This window comes from Mizuhopecten yessoensis, unplaced genomic scaffold (assembly GCF_002113885.1).
Source record: "Mizuhopecten yessoensis strain PY_sf001 unplaced genomic scaffold, ASM211388v2 scaffold6363, whole genome shotgun sequence".
NCBI lineage: Eukaryota > Metazoa > Mollusca > Bivalvia > Pectinida > Pectinidae > Mizuhopecten > Mizuhopecten yessoensis.
The window spans coordinates 671,515-694,787 of NW_018406512.1; the positions used below are offsets into that span (position 1 = coordinate 671,515).

General features: G+C 38.6%; 1 protein-coding gene across 1 annotated transcript in view; it reads left to right on the forward strand.

The window, feature by feature from the left end:
* The window catches only part of LOC110452051, a 78,440-nt gene that overhangs the window by 40,278 nt on the left and 14,889 nt on the right, over positions 1–23,273 (forward strand). Inside the window, exons 10-18 of the mRNA XM_021500324.1 lie at positions 1,295–1,444; positions 3,639–3,710; positions 7,681–7,860; positions 8,368–8,556; positions 11,133–11,308; positions 13,196–13,298; positions 16,354–16,420; positions 18,735–18,916; positions 20,191–20,252. Of these exons, the coding sequence (XP_021355999.1) occupies positions 1,295–1,444; positions 3,639–3,710; positions 7,681–7,860; positions 8,368–8,556; positions 11,133–11,308; positions 13,196–13,298; positions 16,354–16,420; positions 18,735–18,916; positions 20,191–20,252 (1,181 nt within the window). The remainder of the gene's footprint in view (positions 1–1,294; positions 1,445–3,638; positions 3,711–7,680; positions 7,861–8,367; positions 8,557–11,132; positions 11,309–13,195; positions 13,299–16,353; positions 16,421–18,734; positions 18,917–20,190; positions 20,253–23,273) is intronic.

Sequence of the window (23,273 nt, forward strand, 5' to 3'; positions counted from 1 at the left end):
CTTTAGAGGTCACAGAGGTCAACAACATTTTAATGGATTTGTTCTTGAGAACTAAAAGGAATGGATTCATAAGATTTGGCTGGTAGCTTTTTGGAATAGAGCTAACCAATTTGAGAAAGAAAATGACATTGACCTACTTACAAGATAACAGGGGAAAATATGTCAAGCAACTTCTGAAGAAGAATAAAAAAACATAGAATCTTATAATAATATTTTGCTGGTAGTTTCAACAGATGGAGCCAACAAAGTTTGCGAGGGAAATATTTTTAGTGCAATATAATATTTAATGAGAATATTTTGCTATGACTGCTTAAATATTCAGGTGAGCGATACAGGCCCTCTTGGGCCTCTTGTTCCTTTATTTTATGACGGAAACTGGAAAAAGAATTTAGTTAAAAAAATGACCTAAATAAAGCCGACATTATGTTGCCGTAAAACGGACCGGTATTGTTGTCGTTAGTACTTTGGCGTTGAGAAGTTCAGGGATGTTATTAAAGGCGTTTAATATTGATGAGGAATTAGAAACGATATGTATGCTAACATAGACATATTTAGTGCACAGTTGCGCTGATATTTAATGATAATTTCGCACGAGAGTGCTGTCGTGAACATCTCTCAACAGACCCGATTTCAAGAATGAAAACCCGCCATTGAACTTAACTACTGAGTCAAAGGCAATTTAAGCAGATATGTTTATTGCCTTTTTCAGGCATACTCTAGCTCATGATCTTGGTGTGATTTTTATGCTCTCAGACCATTTAACTCTTGATGTGCTCAGGATCGCAGAAGTTCTGTAAAAGATCTCATGTTAAGTGTCTTAAGTATTGTAATAAATACAGTTTTAACCTTCATTAATCATTCCAATCTGGAGGATTTTATATTCATTTAACCACAATATTTATACCCCCTACCCACAAACAAAGTTTGGGGGGTATTAATATTTTAGAATCACCCTGTTCATTTCTCTGTCTGTCAATCTATCCATGATCCTTGTAAGTGATTAAACCATTTTTTTTGGAGTTATGGCCCTTGAAAAATTATCTTCCAGAAACACTGACGCGAAACTCCTCCTTATCAGTTTGTTGAAACCTTTTGTTACTTGGCACAGTGAAACTGTCTGGTATGTACATGCGCATGATAAAGGAATTTGTGACGAGCCAATTTTTCCTGGAGTTTAATGATCCTTGAAACTCAGTTTCTTGACTACTTATATTTATTTTCTGATGACTTGACACAGTGTAGGCCAGCCTTGTCTCATTATGAATACTTTCATTAAGATAACAATTTATTACAGTAACAACCCGTGTGCCAACACTCCCTGTGTCGGAGAAGACCAGACTACAGCTTAGGTATGGAGATGTTGACCTCTGGGTGACTGTCGGACAGATTGAAAGGGCGGCTGCAGATGGACTCCTCATCTTCTGGGATTCCACAACACTCTACAGTAGGAAATCACCTTTATTGACAAAGCTAATATCTATTGAATAACAATATATTGATGATTTGTTTCATTATGTCACCCCTTCAAATGAAGAGAGACATACTGTTTTAGTACTGTTTCTTCTGGTTCTGGTTCTGGTTCTTGTTCTTCCAATATAATCTTGTCCAAGCCATAACCTTTAAACTGTTAAAGCTATCTTGATGAAACCTAAAGTGTACCTGCATCACCCATACATGATGTGCAGTGCTCTATCATTAGGTCATTGTGACCTTGACCCCAAGGTCAAAGGTCAAATATGTGCAAATTGTTCAGGAACATTTTGTCTGAGCTGTAACTTTTAAACTATCAAAGAGAACTTGATGAAACTTGACCCCAAGGTCGAAGGTAAAATATGTTCCATTGTTTCCAGGCCATAACTTTTAAAACATTAAAGGGGGGACATACATTTTTGTTCACAAAAACAAATCTCTGCTTAATTGAAAAATAGCCAACGTATGTGTGAGTATTATGGAGGAATATAAAATTAGGGTCAACACATGAAGTCAGCATTTGACAGATGTACAAACATTATATCAAGTCACCTTCGTGGTAAGTTCAGTGGAACATTCTGAGTGTGAGCTTGACAGGTTTACAAACACTATATCAAGTCACCTTCGTGGTAAGTTCAGTGGAACATTCTGACAGATGTACAAAGACTGTATCAAGTCACCTTCGTGGTAAGTTAAGTGGAACATTCTGACAGATGTACAAACACTGTTTCTAGTCACCTTCGTGGTAAGTTCAGTGGAACATTCTGACAGATGTACAAACACTATATCTAGTCACCTTCATGGTAAGTTAAGTGGAACATTCTGAGTGTGAGCTTGGCAGGTTTTAAGCAGATCTAGAGGTCAAATCTTCTAATACATACAAAACTAAATGTGAGTAACTGACCTCATTCAACAATGAAACCAGTCACATGACTCGCTTCTTTACCGCTGCATTTGTGGAGGAGGTTTTTGGGAGAGTGGTCTGTTGGAAATGCAATAATGATAGCATTTTAGCTGTAACTCTCCTATATTTTACAAGATGTGGATTTTTGCATAAAGGACTATAATTGTATCATTCAGACCTTTCTTTCACCCCAATTTCGTCAAATTTCAAAAGCATTAATTGCATTTTCCAATCGCTTTATTTTCAAGTCATGATTAAGCATCCCTGTACTTTTATGAACATATTGATAATGACTACAAAATGAATTGTCCTATTTTGGATAAAAAAATAGTTCTGTACCATCATCAGATAGTGGTCTGTCAAAGTCGGCTGTCATCTGTGGTACATATGTCTGTGGGGTCGGTGAAATGCATGGTTTTAATACAATCAACTCCCCTAAAAGTAGTTGGATTTCAACCTTTGGTATACTTGTTCATATTGGCAGGTGTCAGTCCATGTTTATACATATAATTAATGAGGCTACCTCTGATTGGTTAGCCATAACTCTTCTGAACTAGTTGGATTTCAACCAATTATGGCTTGCATATTTATTAAGCAAGTGTTGACCAGGCTGTTGCAGAATATACCACTGTTTTCTTTTTTTGCCGTTCTTGTGAGTATTATTGCTATTTTCCATACCCAAGAATTGTTTATTATGGTATTCAACAGGAAACCACTAAATACCCACTGTTTATCAGCCTGACATTTTAATGGAAAGTCACAACAGCAGGCGTAAACACTGTTTTGTCCTTTACTAGATTGTGACTTCCTTAGATATAGTCATCAAGTGTATGTTCAGAATTGGAAACATTGGGAACATCTGCTTAAAAGTGTTGCTACATGACTGTTCATTTATAGAGATTAAGAACTTTCCACAAACAAGAAAATATTCAAATGTTTCTGGCTCCTTTTTTACCACAGAGCAGGTAGCCATCTTGTGACCACTGAAAGTGAGATGTTCTAAAAAGGGATATTAAGCATGCATTCAAAATCTTCATTTATATGTATTGTGTGCTGGATATAAATTCACATAAACAAATATGGTAATTAAATGAAATAATTGTGTGTCAAATTCAATGAATGTGTTATGAAGAGGTGTGTGATTTACCACAAGTTCACAATGAGGTACTATTTTCAGTTGTGTATGTGTTCTCCTACATGAAGGAAGGTAGGTTGTAAAAGAGATGATGTGTAGGTAAGACAATTAATCTGATTTTCATTTCAGAATCACCCTTGCGTTGTTCCTACTTTAATGAAAACATAAATCCAGGAGGAGTCAATGTTTTGCAGAGCAAACGTAAGATTGAATATTAAATATTCTCAATTTAAAAAATATAAACAACTAAAATCAAAACATGTTGAAGGTAAATCTTCAGGATATGGTGAATGTCATACTACAACAGACATATTTAAATCTGAAAATACATTTTGGCACATAGAAACCCAATGCTGGACTTAAATTGAGGTTTCTCTTGTGAAACCAATTTCTATTATAAATACTTACCACAGTCATTATAATGCATATTCCAACCTTACTTGGCTCTTTACATACGTATATAATGAATTTTTCCCCCTATGGGGAACCCCTGGGAAACCCACCAATCAGACGGCAGTATTCACGCACGTGATAAGACACGAAGCCATGCTTCCCACTTCATAATTCCAAAGCCCAAAAAGGTGAGAACCAAGGAGACAAGGGGAGGCTGGGAGGGAACTCACCTAATGACTGTGGTAAGTATTTATAATAGAAATTGTTTTCACAAGAGAAACCTCAATTCTATTTCAAAATACGTTACCACAGTCATTATAATGCGAATTCGACTTACCGCAGTGGTGTCTCCATGGAGCGATGAAGGGTTCCAACAACAGGACCCATACCCCCGGAGGAAAAATTCAAAATACCTTTTCTTTTGTGACACAAAGCCTGATTACGACCAGCGTTCCGGATCACGCGGAGAAGACATAATGAGGCTTATGCAAAAGAAGAGGGAGGACAGACAACGGACTGAGCAGCCACAAGAGGGCCCAAAGTATACAACCCGTCAGACTGTCCCAATAAAGATCGAAGATAGAACTCCGTAAACGTAGAAGGACCCCTCCAAGCAGTAGCTGTCATGACCTCAGCGTAGGAAGAACCATTAAATAAGGCCCACGAAGTAGCTAAAGCGCGAACCTCATGAGCCCTAACCCCTGACACCCGCAAGGACTGATCCCCTGCCGACTCATACGCAGCTCGAACAGTCTGAACAATCCAGCGTGAGATGGTCGCTGCAGAGATATCAGAGCGACCGGGCTGGAGAGACCGGAACAGCCGAGACGAGTGTCCCAACCCCCCTCTGTTCTGGCCAAGTAGTAACGTAAGGCCCGAACTGGGCAGAGCAGGCGATCAGGACAAAACCCATCCAGAGTTGAAGCCAAAGAAGGGATAACCACAAGCCCTGAGGGGAAACCGGGAACCTGGTTCTTAGCTAAAAAGGAGGGATGAGTGGTCACTGAGACCGAAGAATGGCCAGCCGAAAAACGAAGGCAAGAAGGAGATCTGCTGAAAGCATGAATCTCTCTTCTGCGGCAACCGGAAGCAAAGGCTATCAAGAACACAGTCTTGAAAGTAAGAAACTTCCGATCCGTCGACTGGAGGGGCTCGAATGGGGCCTTTAACAAGGAATCTAGCACAAGTGCTAAATTCCACCTAGGGACCAATTGCCGTGAACGAGGCTTCTCAATGTAGAAGCCCCTAATGAGAGCAGACAATGAAGCATCCGAGCCCACAGACTTGCTACCATAGAAAGCCAGCACACTAGCAATGGCTGAACGATAGCCTGCAATAGTTCCCGGAGATAGACCTTCGTCCCGGAACAGAGACAAAAGAAAGTCGGCTGCAACGGGAACAGAGGCAGAGACTGGATCAATCGACCGTCCAACACACCAATCACCGAAGGCGGACCATCGAGATTGGTAGACGGCTGAAGACGAAGGTCTAAGTGATCCTGCGATGCGAGTTGCAACTTCTCGAGAAAAGCCCGTTTGAGTGAGCCTTCCCGAGATAGCATCCAACCGTGAAGGTGGAACCGTTCTGGTCCCGAGTAGAACTGCTGGGACCTCGGTTGAGACAGCAGATCCCACAGGGGTGGGATGCTGCGTGGGAAGTCCACCGACAGCCGAAGCAACAGAGGAAACCAAGGTTGTCGAGGCCAGAGCGGTGCAACCAGCAACATAGTACAAGGGTGTAGAAAAATCTTCTCCAACACCCTGCCCACCAGATTGAAGGGAGGAAACGCATACCCGTACATTCCTGACCAGTCCTGGGATAGAGCACCCACCGCCATGGCCATAGGGTCTGGAACCGGAGACACAAACGTAGGGAGTCGAAAGTTCAGGGCTGTGGCCATTCGGTGAGAACCGGGCTCCGAGACCGAGACAGAGGGTAGGGAACCTAGGGCCACCTACACATCCGCCGCCATAAGCCACACCTGGCTGACCAGACCAACTCCACCCAGACTGACCTACAGCAGGGCCAAAACCTGTAGGGCTAGTAAAACAAGCCCCATCAGGGGAGCAGCGTGCACCGACAAAACCAAACGCAGCTGCGCTGGCACCTACCATAGGAAAACCTGGATAGGAGGCACAAGGGATAGAGCTGGAAGCATAGGTTTTTACACCAGTGCTCACACCCCCGTAAAATCCAGCCAGGGCTAGCGAGGCTGAGGCATCACATACCACCGGACCGGGCAGCAAATGCTGCACAGTGGTGTACGGCGTGCTAGACGCCATCACCACGCCAGGGGCTACATCAGGGATGCAAGGAACCCCAGGAGCAGACAAAACTGCCGGGGGGCGGTCTCAGACACCAACACCCTCAGGAGTGGAGCGGACCGGCAGGAGGCCACCAACAGAAGCATCCACGGACACAACATTGCTGGCCTGTTTGACATTCCCAAGGGAATGTTGGGCCACCTGCCCTCCCACCACAAAATAAATGACCCCCAGGACAGCGCCTTTGAGAAGGAGGAGTCTCCATCTCAAGTAAACAAACCGTCAAAAATGCGAACACGTGGCCGGAGCCTGGTCGCAAAACGGCGCAAAATAAAGCAAAACGCTAAATTAAAACAAAATAAAGTGATATAGTATTAAAGGATATGATATGTATGGGTACAAACAACGCCTGTTGCAGTTGGAACCCCGTAGACACCAAAACACGTCCGTAAACACAGCCGGCTGAAGGAATTATGGTGGGAAGCATGGCTCCGTGTCTTAACACGTGCGTAAATACTGCCGTCTGATTGGTGGGTTTCCCAGGGGTTCCCCATGGGGGGAAAAAATCTTCATTTACGTATGTAAAGAGCCAAGTAAGGTTGGAATATGCATTATAATGACTGTGGTAACGTATTTTGAAATAGAATGTCAACATCACACAAGTTTTCATGCCTGAATTAACATTTTGCTGATGGTTTTTTCCCCAAACCATGAGCACTTACAATGTAACATTATCACAAGTGGTGTAAATTTGTATTGACCAATTTGAACAAGTTATTGCACCAACTCATAATGCTCGATATGTGTAGGGTGTCCAAGGGAAGAGGAAGACCTGTATTAATGGGGTTTTTTTGGTCTGGATCCTATAACTTTAGAACAAATGATCACACAAAGCTCAGACTAACAGAACTTGGAATCCCCTAGAAAAGAGGTAAGGACCCCCGGCTACCTACTTATTCTCGATGTGGTTAATATCAAAGGTCAAGGTCATTGTTACCAAAAAGATATATGTCACCTGAACAATTGATTGCATTAAGCTCAGACTTGGTATGGTGGTTGACCAATGGAGGTTAAAGGTTGACTTAAACTGAAAATAGCTAGAACTTTGTCCAATCCTAATTTCAGAACAATAATTCTGCAAAGCTCAATATGGGTTGCCCTAAAATAGAGGAAGAATAGTATTCGTCTTGGATGTGATTTGTCAAAGGTCAATGCTACTTAAATTAGAATTGTGTGGAACTTAACTTTATGGTTACAAGTTCCAACTATAAATGCAATACAAACATTTCACAAGCACAGTCCCATTCTTATTAAAATCATTGATGCATCAACAGGAAGTTCGCTCAGGGATTTCGATGGTTGATAATATATCCCTGGTGTCTCTCTCACTAAAATCTACATTGTCCAGCTAGGATAGACAAGACAACATTATAACTCGGTGAAATCATGGTTATTCAGTTGTTTTTAAATCAATTTCTTTGTCGTCATTTCATGTGTTCACGTTTTCTTAATAGGAGAGTTTCTGAGCAGCAAAGGCATGACAGTTGTGACAGTTGCAGGCTCTCTCCCATTTAAAGCAGTAATCCATTGTCTGATAAAGGGAGACAATATTGACTTACAAACCGTGATGTCAGTATTGGCTGAAGCTGACAGCTGCAGATGTACTTCTGTCATCTTATCTCTTGGCACAAAAGGTAAACGATTGTCTTCTGCTGTAGTTTACATTATAATGGTCCTGTATGCTAATTCTAATCCTATGTACAAGACTTGTGAGAAAACCATGTCCATACTTAGAATCATTTATGTTATTTTTAGAATTTTTACAGTATTGGAGTTTGATATTGATAATAGTTATGCACAGAATAAGAAAATAGGTTAGACGATTGTATTGTGTTTCAATTGTTACATCTGCTTTTTGTATCTGTAACGCCATGTATTTACAAGGACAGATTTTAGCTTTTAATCTTATCTCTTAATACAAAAAAGGTCATCATGGCAACCTGAAAAAAATATGTACATGTATCTGTTTTAAGTTAAGATTCATGTTTTATTATAAGTGCAAAAAAGGTGTTTGACTTCAATTCATTTATTGTGTAGTTTAAAATATATACCATCACTACTTCATTCAAAAGTGTTAGGATTTATTACAGTCATCTAGCTGAAGTAATTTTGAATCTGCATTAACTTTTGTTTTACCACAGAACCATTGACAAGATTGAAGGCACAATTTGTGAACCAATTCCATGATGCACTGAAACAACTTGATGGAAAAAACAAGGCCTTGAGAAGAATGGAAATAATGTTGGATTCAGTAGACACTTACAAGGCCACAGAATCACATATCAGGTCTACATATGCTGATAGACTAGTGGAAAATAGGACTGTCACTGGTATGTGTATATTTGATTTTATCTATCATAGACAGAATAAGACTGTCACTGGTATGTTTATATAAGATTTTATCTATCATAGACATAATAAGTCTGTCACTGGTATATTTATATAAGATTTTATCTATCATAGACAAAATAAAACTGTCACTGGTATGTTTATATAAGATTTTATCTATCATAGACAAAATAAGTCTGTCACTGGTATATTTATATTAGGTTTTATCTGTCATAGACAAAATAAGACTGTCACTGGTATGTTTATATTTGATTTTATCTTTCATAGACAAAATAAGTCTGTCACTGGTATGTTTATATACAATTTTATCTATCATAGACAAAATAAAACTGTCACTGGTATGTTTATATACGATTTTATCTATCATAGACAAAATAAGTCTGTCACTGGTATATTTATATTAGGTTTTATCTGTCATAGACAAAATAAGACTGTCACTGGTATGTTTATATAAGATTTTATCTATCATAGACAAAATAAGACTGTCACTGATATGTTTATATCCAATTTTATCTGTCATAGACAAAATAAGACTGTCACTGGTATGTTTATATTTGGTTTTATCTATAATAGACAAAATAGGAAAGTCACTGGTATGTTTATATACGATTTTATCTATCATAGACAAAATAAGTCTGTCACTGGGATATTTATATAAGATTTTATCTATCATAGACAAAATAAGTCTGTCACTGGGATATTTATATAAGATTTTATCTATCATAGACAAAATAAGTCTGTCACTGGCATATTTATATTAGGTTTTATCTGTCATAGACAAAATAAGACTGTCACTGGTATGTTTATATTTGATTTTATCTTTCATAGACAAAATAAGACTGTCACTGGTATGTTTATATAAGATTTTATCTATCATAGACAAAATAAGACTGTCACTGATATGTTTATATTAGATTTTATCTGTCATAGACAAAATAAGACTGTCACTGGTATATTTATATTTGATTTTATCTTTCATAGACAATTAGGACTGTCACTGGTATGTTTGTATACGATTTTATCTTTCATAGACAAAATAAGACTGTCACTGGTATGTTTATATTTGGTTTTATCTATCATAGACAAAATAGGAAAGTCACTGGTATGTTTATATACGATTTTATCTATCATAGACAAAATAAGACTGTCACTGGTATGTTTATATTTGATTTTATCTTTCATAGACAAAATAAGACTGTCACTGGTATGTACATATTTGGTTTTATCTATCATAGACAAAATAAGACTGGCACTGGTATGTACATATTTGATTTTTTATGCCCCCGCCATAAAATGGGGGGGGGGGGGGGGCATATAGTGTTGCCCATGTCCGTTCCGTTCTGTCCCGTCCCGTCCTGTCCCATCCCATCCCATCCATGAACGGGGGCTTTTATGCTTACAGACATTTTCTAGTTCTTTCATGGGTGGAGGGTTTGAAGTCTGAAGTCTGAACCCTCGATGGTCAGATTCCTGAATGTCTTACCCTTGGGTTGAGGCTAGTTACAGGTTAGACAATCAAGAATGTCACTTGTCTGGTCCGGTGGTGGAGTGGTTAATGAAGGCATCTGAATATCTATGATCATTAAACCTCTTAGTTGTGGATTTGAGACCTTCGTGGGGTGGTGGCCTGAGGTACTGACTAAATGGTTGGCGACTTTTCTTTGAGTTATCCAGTTTTCCTCCACCACCAAAACCTGGCATGTCCTTCAATGACCATAGCTGTTAATTGAGCGTAAAACAAAAACAAACAAACACCTCTCTGGTTGAGATTTCATTGTTATACCATCATGTTGTAGAACAGGAATAAGTTAGTATGTAGAGACCAATATTTCTACCCCATACGACCGAGATATCCACACTTCCGGTCAGGGAAAGATATTTCTGTCTTACCCTGGGTAAAGATCGGGGATTCCCCTGTCATAATTTACCATTTGTATTTGATGTGAGAGAAAAGTAAATCATTCCCCTCTTTAGGAGAAAGACAGTAAATACTCAATCCTCTTGGTATGATTCTTAAAAGTCTGGCCCTTGGCAAAGTCCCGGGCTAGACATTTTGAGATTTTTCTGTCATACTTCCAAGGTGGGGAAAGATTAATCTTAAGCTACCAGGATAGGCCCTGGGGTCACTCAATACCCGCCCTGTGAGGACTTATAGTCTTTGTGTCTCAATATGGAAATGGTTGGGATCCCAATACTATAAAATATATCTATATATACAATTGATGTACATGAACAAACTAATACAGGTCTAATCATTGGCCTCTGAGGCACAACAATGGCGGTTGAGATCCCCTCCATATAACAATATGTACAATTATATTATCAAGCGTGAAGATTTTGATACATACATGCTTCCAGGGTTGACTCTGTGGTCCAGCCCCAACCCTGGGAAAGTTTACAACTTTTAATGAGAGTATTTTACTTAAATATCAAGGTAAGTCATACAGGCCCTCGGGACCTCTTCAGCCAGTGTTTATAGACCAAATTTGATGTACCTTTTGTACAAAAAAGTCATTCTATCAGATGAAAACAATACATTATCATTTTTCATGGACAGGTGAAGAGCCCTTAGGAGCTACTGGGGGTGTCCAGACCAGGAGTATGACAAGGGAGACAAATGCTCAGCAAAGATCTGCTGGAAACTCCACAAAGAGAAATTTGTTAGTTGCTGGCAAATTGGACAGCATTGAGAAAGCCATTCAACAATTGAAAAACAAAATCAGCAATGTTCAGGTTTTTACCCTCTTACAAACTGCTTCTTTTTTGTTCTATATTGTTCGTCCATAGTAAGGCCCCCGTCAGAGATACAGATGCTGTATAGTAATGTTGTTAGTCCATAGTAAGGCCCCTATCAGAGATACAGATGCTGTATATTAATGTTGTTTGTCCATAGTAAGGCCCCCGTCAGAGATACAGATGCTGTATAGTAATGTTGTTTGTCCATAGTAAGGCCCCTATCAGAGATACAGTTGCTGTATAGTAATGTTGTTTGTCCATAGTAAGGCCCAGTCAGACATACAGATGCTGTATAGTAATGTTGATTGTCCAAAGTAAAGGCCCCCGTCGGAGATACAGATGCTGTATAGTAATGTTGTTAGTTCATAGTAAGGCCCCAGTCAGAGATACAGATGCTGTATAGTAATGTTGTTTCTCCATAGTAAGGATCCCTGTCAGAGATACAGATGCTGTATAGTAATGTTGTTAGTCCATATAGTAAGGCCCCTGTCGGAGATACAGATGCTGTATAGTAATGTTGTTAGTTCATAGTAAGGCCCCCATAGGGCCCATAGGTAGGGATTATTACTTAAGTTCAAAAGTTTATTAGGGCCCCGTATCAGAGATACGGGTGCCCTATAGTAATCACTCTGTCTGTCTGTCTGTCTGTCGGTCCACAAATTCTGTTTCTGGCTGATAACTTTAGTATTTATTGACCAATGTACATGAAACTTGGTCAAGATGTTTAGTTTACAAAAATACACATTGAGATTAAAAGTCTAGGTCAAAGGTCAAGGTCATTAGGTTCAAAGGTCAAGATCAAATTTTACATCTTTTCACTGATGAACATTTTGTTATGACATTATGAAGCAAAATTGATCAGAATTAAACAAGGAGTCAACTGACCAAATGTCAAGGTCATCGGGTCAGGGGTCAAGGTCAAATTTTGTAGCTTTTCACTGGTGAACATTGTGCTGACATTATGGAGCACAGTTGTTAGGAATTAAACAAAGGGACACACTCAGGTAAAAAGTCAAGGTTATTAGATTGAAAGCTCAAGGTCAAATTTTGCATCTTTTCACTGATAAAAATTTTGTTAAGTCATGATGAAGCAAAGTAGATCAGAATTAAACAAAGAGTCAACTGACCAAAGGTCAAGGTCATTGGGTCAAAGGGCAAGGTTAAATTTTGTATCTCTTCACTGGTGAACATTTCGCTATGACACTATGAAGCAATGTAGTTCAGAATTAAACAAGGAGTCAATTGACCAAAGGTCAAGGTCACTGGGTCAAAGGTCAAGGTTAAATGTTGTACCTTTTCCCTGATGAACATTTTGTTATGACATTATGAAGCAATGTTGTTCAGAACTTAACACAGAGTCAACTGACCTTAGGTCCAGGTTACGGGGTCAAGGTCAAGTTTTGTATTTTTCACTGATGAACATTTTGTTATGATATTATGAAGCAAAAATGGTCGGATTTAAAGAATAAGTCAACTGACCAAAGATCAGGGTCGCTGGGTTAATTGTCAAGGTCATTTGGGTCCAAAGGTCAAAGACAAAGTGGATCTCTGACTTTGACCCTGGCTCTTGATTGAGGAGGTATATAAGGTTTAATAAAAGAAATCAAAGCTAAGCAAATGAGTATTGCACCGGTATTTACATTTCTGTTAGCCCAGCAAATATGGAGGTGGAAGGAAACAAGACTCACACCATAGTACATGTAAAATGTATATTTTGCTTCCTTGCGATTCTTTTTGGAGTCCAAATAGCAAAAGTCAAGCTCAGCTATATGGGCAGATTGCTTCTTGATGATTATGGGGGATATATTGCCACAAGACGGGGCCCTTACTGACCTGTCAGTGTTCTAGTTTATCTAAAGAGATTCTATTTTTTTCAATTTTCAGGCACAATATCAGACTGAACTGACGCCCTCTCCAACTGGTACCACCATTGATCAAAACTCGCCTAAACCAGAGCGGCCTCCACGCCGATCCAAACCTGTGGGAGGTAAATAATTTTGCAAATTCATTTCAAACTAATTAGTAATGTTAGATTTTCAGAATTGTTCATCAAAGGTCAAGATCACTAACTAAAAATAGAATTTCAATGAGCATATAACCTGTATACATTTCAATGAATGACTGCACAAAGCTATGATTTCCTGTACGAGTAGGTTAATTACCCTAGGGAAGAGGAAGACCTCAATGATTTTGGGTCTCTTCAGATTCATCAAAGTTCAAGGTCACAGTAACAAAAACTAAAATGTTTTTTTCTTGGTATGTAGGTCGCCATAGAAAAGGAAAGAAAAATACTATTAATTTTGGATGCAGCTTGGCAAATATCAAGATCACTGTCAATAGACCTAGAATTGTTAAGAAAATCACTTTTCGGTAACAAGTTCAAGCTAATTGCAAAATCAAATGTTTCACAAGCACAGCCCCTTCCTAATTGAAATCGATAATAAATGTTTCCCAAAGATTTTCATTGTGATATGCTTACATTAGAGGATGTCTTTTCCCTTATCCTTTGGAAACATGAAATCCAATTAGGTAATATAAGGTCATGATCACTGTATAATACTAAGCAGGTAATATGATATCATAACTGTTTAAATACCAGGCAGGTAATATGATATCATAACTGTATAAATACCAGGCAGGTAATATGATATCATAACTGTATAAATATATACCAGTCAGGTAATATCAGATCATCACTGTTTAATACCAAGCAGGTAATTTGATATCATAACTGTATAATACCAGGTAGGTAATATGAGATGATAACTGTATGATACCATGCAGGTAATATGAGATGATAACTGTTTGATACCAAGCAGGTAATATCAGATCATAACTGTATAAATACCAGGCAGGTAATATCAGATCATAACTGTATAAATACCAGGCAGGTAATATGATATCATAACTGTATAAATACCAGGCAGGTAATATGATATTATAACTGTATAAATACCAGGCAGGTAATTTTATATCATAACTACCGTAAAAACCCATGTAATTTGCGCACCTGTGTAATTTGCGCAGGTACTTTTTGAGGCTGAAAATCGGGAAAAAAGCTTCTACTCGAATATTTTGCGCACCGAAAAAATCTGGAAAAAAACCCATGTTCATGCTCTGAAAATCGATCTCTGAATATTTTTTTTAAAAATATATTTCTATGATTTATTTTTCATTGATGTAAAATGATATTTAAAACCAAGAAGAAACTACGTAAAATGTGTAGTTTGTGGCTTGTTTTCTTTGAATTATCTGATCACACATGACACACACGTGTCCGCATATCGGCATACATCAATTCATTTTAGCAATATTTTACATAAAACATTTACTTGCTTACAAAAACATATCAATTAATAAGTAATTCGATGTTTAGTAACCGCTGGTGCATATCTCCTGGTGAAAGACATAATTAGATACCTTTTATTGATCATAATTACGATCAGTGAGAAGGGCTCATCATGGCGGCTTGGGTTACGTCACTTCAAACCAGGTCATGTCACAGTTCAGTTTGGCCACGGAATTAGATTATCTAAGTCCGTGGTTTGGCGATATTTTTTACAAATTACAATGCAGTAATTAGCTAACACTATCTCTGTGATTACCCGTTAACAATAGCTCTACTAATTGAAATGATTTGCAGTCGCGATCGACGGACCGTGTTGTTGTTTTTTCACTCACCAACACGTGGCGTGAATTACGAAGCCCTACTGCATTGTCATAACAACAGACTGATTTGACTGATAAGGGATTATAAAAAATATGTTTATACTAGAAGCGTGGACAATCAATACATCCTCTTCAAATCTACTCCAAGGAAAAAAATAGTTAACGCAGACTATTTTTACGATGCTTCATTTAATAAATATTCAAATAATTCACGAGGTTATTATCAATCATGTGTTTACGTAATGTTAGACGCGAGATCAACATGAAAGTGAGCCGTGAAAATACCCATGCTTTACGTTTATGCATAGGCGATTTGAAAAAACCTTACAGAACTTACATGGAACGGAGCTTAAATTGAACAACTACATTTTCGTAACAGTATGGGGAAACGCACCGAGATGTCGAAATGTAATGTCGTAAGTTGATCGGCGATTCTCTGGCATAGGAATTTGGCTAAACTTTTTTTGTTAACGGTTACCTATTTAATAATACTTTTCACATAAACTCACGTAACAACACATTATGTATCTTTTATTAATGTTTGACATAAATAAATTTGTTGACCGTCATTTGTCTTAGAGTTCCGTGTAAAATAAATAAGGGAAATAATCCAAGATGGCGATCTCCCAGAATCGTCGATCTTTTCCTGAAAAAAACTTGAAATTTTCTATACCTGTGTATTTTACGCACCCCCCACTTTGGGTATTAAATTTCTGGAAAAAAACTGCGCAAATTACATGGGTTTTTACGGTATATAAATACCAGGCAGGTAATATGATATCATACCTGTATAAATACCAGGCAGGTAATATCAGATCATAACTGTAGAAATACCAAGCAGGTAATATGATATCATAACTATATAAATACCAGGCAGGTAATATCAGATCATAACTGTATAAATACCAGGCAGGTAATATCGGATCATAACTGTAGAAATACCAAGCAGGTAATATGATATCATAACTGTATAAATACCAGGCAGGTAATATGATATTATAACTGTATAAATACCAGGCAGGTAATATGATATCATAACTATATAAATACCAGGCAGGTAATATCAGATCATAACTCTATAATACCAAGTACGTAATATAAGATCATAACCTTATAATACCAAGCAGGTAATATGATATCATAATTGTATAATACCAAGCAGGTAATATAAGATCATTACTGTATTATATAGAGCTGGTTATATGAGATTATTACTGTATAATACCAAGCAGGTAATATAAGATTATAACTGTACAATACCAAGCAGGTAATATGAAACATAACTGATTAGGATCTATATTTTCACTACCAGTATAATAAACCGAAAATATTTCTCATATTTCCGTACATTTACTGAGACTTTTTTTTATTAGATACTAAACCAGCACCAAAGGGTAGCGGAGCACAGGATGATGACAGTTCTTCACCTGTAACTGAAAGGTAACGATTACTTGTACATTGTAAGGCTGAGCTGTTTATGGTATCAATTCATTATAGGGCTACTCAGTAATAGCATGAGAAACCATTACATGTGGATAATGCTTACTGAATAGGGATTTGATATTTGAATGATGGCCATCTCCAGGTTCTACTAGACACCCTTTAATGGGGCAGAAGAACCAGGGTAGGGCCAAATAAAGGAAATATATTAATTTTTCAAATAATACCCCTTCAGCTAGTGTATAAAAATTAGAATAAAGTTAGGTCTAAAGCATCCCTAGGGTAAGGGTACTCTGATATAAAAGTAGAGTAGACATGTAAAATGAGATCCCTACCCTATACCTGCTTTGTGGAGTTAAAAACTGAAACAAAATCATGACTCTAGAATTGGCACAGGTATTTTGCCCCACTACTACCATACATTTTAGATGGTACCGTGCGCCAAAATTTGGCATTTGTTGCTCATAATTATATAAAATTGGGTGGTTAAATTTTGGTGTTTGATGTCCCTCCCTGTGTGGTAAATTTTGGTGCTTTCTGATACTTATACTGTAGTTAATTTTTGGTTTCATTATTGGGTTACGCTAAGTTGGGCTGCTACATTTTGTAAGTGACACGACTTGATCAGCTACAGCCTTTGTTTACACAAGTGTTCACCACTGAAAACATGTCAGTATGGTACAAGTTGTCTTCAGATTTCATAAATACACAACTTCTTGTATAACCTTTCACCTTGCTACACAGGAGAGCATGCGTTTGTAAGACCTGTATACACATTAACATAACTAATACAACAATGGATGTAAACTCACTTGGAAGTTATGAAACCTTCAGATGAAAGCACCTTCATTAACATGTAATTTCTGCCAGAAAAATAAGCAATTTCAATATTCAATTATATGTAAAATATAACCCACGGAAGCTAGTATTTGATGTGTAACGGATCACGTCCTTCGTCCTCCACCATTGTCCTTCCGGGTTCTAGCGTAAAGTGACGTTTGATATCTTTGGAGACTGTAGTGCGACAAAATACCAAACACTCAACTGACAGTTTCCAACGTTTATTAGCACTACAGGCAACATTTACAAAATATGTCTTAGTTTAAACAATAAACCCCTGCGCCACACTCTGTCAAAGGCCTTGCTTATGTCACAAAACACAACCCGAACCTCCTTATCAACAGCCTGGAAAATAGTGTTTATTATATCAGTTAATTGATAGGCTGAAGAATCTTTTGGAGTGAACCCAGACTGGTGTATAGTAATACAATTATTTTCATGGAGATAATTATAAACATGTTTAAATACACACTTTTCAAATACTTTTGCTACACAACTTAAGAGAGATATTGGTCTATAATTTGAGACTAAGGGTCTATCACCTTTCTTGAATACAGGAATAACGTTTGCTATTTTCCATGATGAAGGGAATATATTTGATACTAAAGACTCGTTGAATAAGTTTGAAAGTGGAACAGACAATTGGTGACTAGCTTCTTTTAGTAGCTTAGGGCTTACCTGATCAGGACCACTAGCTTTATTAACATTAATTAGTTTAAGAGCATCTTCTACATCAGTTGGGGATATATGTATGTTTTCTAAAATGTATGGTGGTATTTGATGTTGTGGAAGTGTTGTATTTGTATCATCAATATTTGTTTGTTCACAGAAGAAGTTGTTAAATATATCTGCCTTTTCACTAGCCAAGCAATGCATTGTATTGTTATGTGTAATGGGTGGATATTGACTGTCAGTAGTTTGCTTAAAAAACTGTTTTGCGATTTTCCACCAGCTACGTGGACTCAAATTTCCCTCTTGTAGTTTGTTGCTGAGTTTATTCATATAATCAATCTTTGCCTTACGAATTAGAGAAGTCACTTCATTTATTTTTGTTCTGAATTCTGCCCAATGTGCTGCTGTGTTGTTGATTTTAGCTGATTTGTGTGTACGATTTCTGTTTCTAATTTGTTTTCGTATTTCATTGTGCATCCATGGCTTATCATTTGATTGTATAAAGTATGTTAATGATTTGATACTGAGGGTCATAATATAGAAATGATTGAGGTCCCATCCTAAAATCATATACACAGATTATTAACAAAGACCTCATCCAAGGTTGCTATTTCACAGTCTTGGTCATAGAACCTGGGAATAAGTTGTTGTCATTAATGGATAAGTGTAGCTCCCCAAGGGGGATGTAGTTTATGTAACAAAAACAAAGGGGAAAAAAAACATGTGAGCTTTACTGGCCCATAGGGCCTCTTGGTTTCAGATATTGATTGAATGTTTTCTAATTCTTTTTACCTTGATTCAGCACAATTCTTAAAAAGACAGAATATGAAGAAAGGCGCCTGGTACTAAAATCCAGACCTCCTTTAACACTGGACAAATCTAGCGTGGAAGTCTGGTTGAAGAAAACCGGTTCTGAGCAGTTTACAGTTGTTTGGCCATTCCTGCAGGACACAGAAGCACTCATCATATTCCAGTCTGTAAACGGTAATATTTTGGATTTATAGAATACTCTATCCATGAATTGATGTTCAAGATTTAAATATGCTGTGTCTGGCAAAAAGCAAGGAACGTTATAACTTATATGCTAGAGTACATGTTCTGTGTTAATTATTTAACAGTCAAGTTTTAGCAGGATCTTACTGTGTTGATTGCCTTATTCATTGGAAGGTGTGTCACATGTAACAACATTCTAATCAGGTTCATATGTTCCAAGGTGGGGGTTACAACAAGGGGTCAAAGTTCAAATAAATTTTATACTTTAGTCCATTTCTTCTGAATTACTCAATTATTTAATAGATTTGAAGAATCTTTTGAGTTTCATGACTTGACAGTGTGTCACATTCCTATCCAAACTTCAAGGTCACTAATTATAAGTGATCACCTGAAGTCAAGTCATTGTAATGAAACCTTAGTATAGGTATAAAGCAGATCCACTTCATTGACTAACTTAAGGTTAAGCTTGACTTTGGATTTTCTCATAAAATACTAGATGTGTATGTTATGGATGGATAGTCAGGTTTGTTGAAGTTACTCCCCAGGACTGAACGGGGAAATCAAATCATGACAATGTGAAAGGAAAGGCTGGGGGGTTTACTTTGTATCACAGGATCATTGACACTCATTGAATTGTTTTACCCCTCACAGCAAAGTTAGGGGAGGGGGTGATTGTACTGGAATCAGGTTGTCTATCTGTATATCCCCCTGTCAGTCCATATCTACACAAAGATGTACTCTATATCTACACAAAGATGTACTCTATATCTACACAAAGATGTACTCCAAAAGTACTGCACCGATTTGAATGATACTACGTACATAGAACAATTACATTAATGGAATGTGAATACAGTATATAAATCAGATTTACACATTATTCACGCTACTCCTCCCAAACTATGGCACAGATTTAAATGATACGATACACATAAGACTAACATTGAAGGGATGTAAATAAAAAATATAAATTGGAGTTATGTCCCAAGTTTATGAAGTTATAATGCTCCTTTGTCTAAAAACTTGCCTGAAAGAATTCTGGTGACAGATTAAATTGCACATTCACAATAGTTGTATTGTATAAGAAGTATCTTTGTAAGTGAACATCAAATACCTTGACTTGAGTCCTTCTTATGCACTGATAAGCATCATATAGATGGAAAATAACCTTCTCATATTGTATGCATGTAATTAAGTGAAAAATAATGAGAAGAAATACACTTTTCAATGACAGTATCACTGATTGTCCTCATTTTGACTTTCAGATGCTAAGAAACTGTTGAACAAACCCAGTGATCAATATACTGTGAATGAATTCCCTGGCCAGGTAATATAACTCGACCTCAGAGTATGCATTTTAACTCGTCAACTATCTGATATTGCCATTACAACTGTCAATTATCTGTCTATTTGTCACTTCTAGGAAAGCATCTCTGTTATTGTGAATGATTTCAAGGAAGTGTGAAATTACTAGTGAAATATATGAAAAGTGGTATTACTTGTGAAATATGTTAAAAGTGAAATGATGTGGAATATATATGTTATAAGTGATATTACTGGTGTTTATGTTAGAAGCGATATTGTCGTGAATTTGCTGTGTGCTATTGCACACCGTCACAACATGTAGTTGGGAACTGCTCTCAGGTCCCATAATCCATAAGAATAGGTGGAGGAAAATTACTCATGTGTGTTCAAGTTGAAGTCAGAATGTTAAGAGACAGTGCCAATACGTCACAGCGAGGTTGTCGGCACTGTTAGCGATCTAAGAGAGATAGCTCTCCCTAAAATTCACCACACTCCTCGATGTGGTCTTTCTTGAAGTAGCAGATCTTCTGGTGTTGTTCAAGATGCTGGAGATGATTGTTCTCTGGTGGATTTGGACAAGGTCGGGTCACCCCTTAATCATAGGTGACCGTTAGCAGGAACACAGTTTCACCGTGCCCAGTAGTTGAAGTTTGGGCCCATTGATCTATACTTAATAGATCTAATTCTGTTGATGGGCTTAACTTAACTGTGCCCGCCTTCAAGGTACAGGACCATTACAGGCATACCGTGCCCTTACCAGGTATTCAGACATGTATGTCTGAAGTTTCAAAAGTGGAAGAATGACCTCCACTTGTATGCTGACTGTGACAGAGAGTTGATAACACAATCCCTCACCTGAGCAGATAACCGCTCAAGGGGTCGATCCCTCACAGTTTCCGGAGACGGTTGAGCAGAAAGACACTCTGTCTCTAAAGGCCCGGAGGCTGCCTAAGAGGCAGAGAACCGTCTCTTTCTGAGCCTCGGTATTGACAGCTGACTTAAAATAGAACTTCTGATTAAAAGCTGTCTCCCAACTGTACAATGTGATCCCATTAACCTGTGTCACAAAAATACACAGGGATTTTTACTATCCTTGCTCTTATTACTAAACCTAAGAAAACAGCAGTGCCGTGTAATTATCTACTATAAAACTATTGCCTAGTCACCCCCACACCAGTCTAGTCATCTTTTGGGATGCTCTAGTCTACCAAGCTGTGCCGGTGAGTACCCACCCGAGTGGGTTACAGTGCTATCGGATTGCTCTGCGCAGTTAAGCGACAGTGACATGGCTTCTGTAATGGCAGCCCCCCGTCCTTGGCAGAGTTTCCCGCCATAGCCTCGGGGAGCGCTTCACTTTAACAGTTCCCTGGCCCCTGCGAATGCGTTCTTTTGCATTTGATATAAAACGACTTCGACATGTATTTTAAGTCTCTTTTTCCAGTTTGGTTCCAGTAGAAAGGTCATAGTCACAGATTACACCACCATTGACGAAATGGATCTGAAGGACACTGGCTGTGTTTACATACTTGTTCTGTTGTCCTCCCTTGGCTAACCCAAACACTGCATGTACCTCTTGGTCATCCATTTCTTCCTTGTCGTTATCTGATGACTTCAACATTTGGTTTGAAACATTTGATGATGGAGGGAATACAAATTTATGTTACCTCTTCCCCGTCAAATGGAAATGAGGCAGATTTTGGTTTTACCGCCTCACCTCCTTCAATTTTGGGCCCCATTGTTTGTGGTACATGTATATATTTTGTTGAGGACCATGAGTATGGTGTTTGTATAGTGTTTGGTGGTATTGTTACATTTTGGGCTACCTTGACAGCTGATGATGTCCTCTGCTCCTCTAACCTCGGTGAAAAAGGTTACCAATAAACAGGATGCTTGTATCTAAAATGATGACACAGTTGTTCCTACTACTGCCATCTGAGACAGCCAGCTTCACCTCCCTCAAAGGTTGGACATCCTTTCTAGTTGTGGGGGATGGAGACCTTGTTCTCTCTGCCGTGCCTCTAAATGGTTCCGGGGACGCAGATGGAGACCTTAGATGGTATGCCTGGGTATTTCGTCCTTTGTCATTACCCCAACTGGCAGCACTGTTGTTGCCTCTCTCTGGTTCCCAGGGGGCCCGGCTAGGTTGACCTTGACTTCGATCTGTTGACCCTGTGCCAGGTGACTCCCCATGATATCCGGGTGAGCAGTTACGGTTTTGCAGGGGACCTTGTTCTGAGTATGGCGACCTATCTCGCCGTCTACCGTTGTACCTATTACGCCTGTTGTTCTGGGGTGGACGAGGGTAATGAGCCCTAGGTAATGATAATCTGGTGGTCGGTTCCCTTCATAGTTTTGAGGGGAACCTCGGACGCGTTCCGGAGAGCGGTAGTCACCCGAGGTGGAGGCAAGTTGGACGGGCAGACACACCTCCCGTGCTAAGTCGGGCCAGGGATTTATTTAGCTCCTGTAGTTCATCTTTTAAAAACTTTAAAGGGTTCTCCTCTATTTTGTCATCTCCCGACTTAGTGCCCTCAGCAAACTCCACCTGCCTACTAGGGTAATGTGGGGCGCAAGAACCAAACAGAGCATGCTGATTGGCCACGGAGGCCTTTATGTATTTCACACCTCTGTGAATCGTCTTAGGATTCCTTTCCATGGCTCTCTGTGCTGCCATCTTCTCGCGACAGCCTTTGAGGAACGCCTCTGTAGTGATTTGATTCCTCTGAAGCCATCTCCAGTTATGGTTTGAATCCGCTAGGCATATTCCGCTTAGCTCTCATTCTCCTCTTTTTTAGTGAAGTGCAGTTCTCTGTGTGCCACCAGTGGGACGTCCTTGTCACTGAAACGTTCCTTCATCTTCTTCTTGAGCTTAGTGTACCCAAGAGTTCCCGGAAGTTTATTGGCATACTCCAACGCATCACCCACCAGACAATAAAAAACCCTCTGTATAGTCTTACGGTCCGACCATCTGTTATCTTTTATTATTCTCTCGAATTTAAGAGCGAAGGGTTCGCATCGCTCCTTACCAGAGTAAGTGGGTATC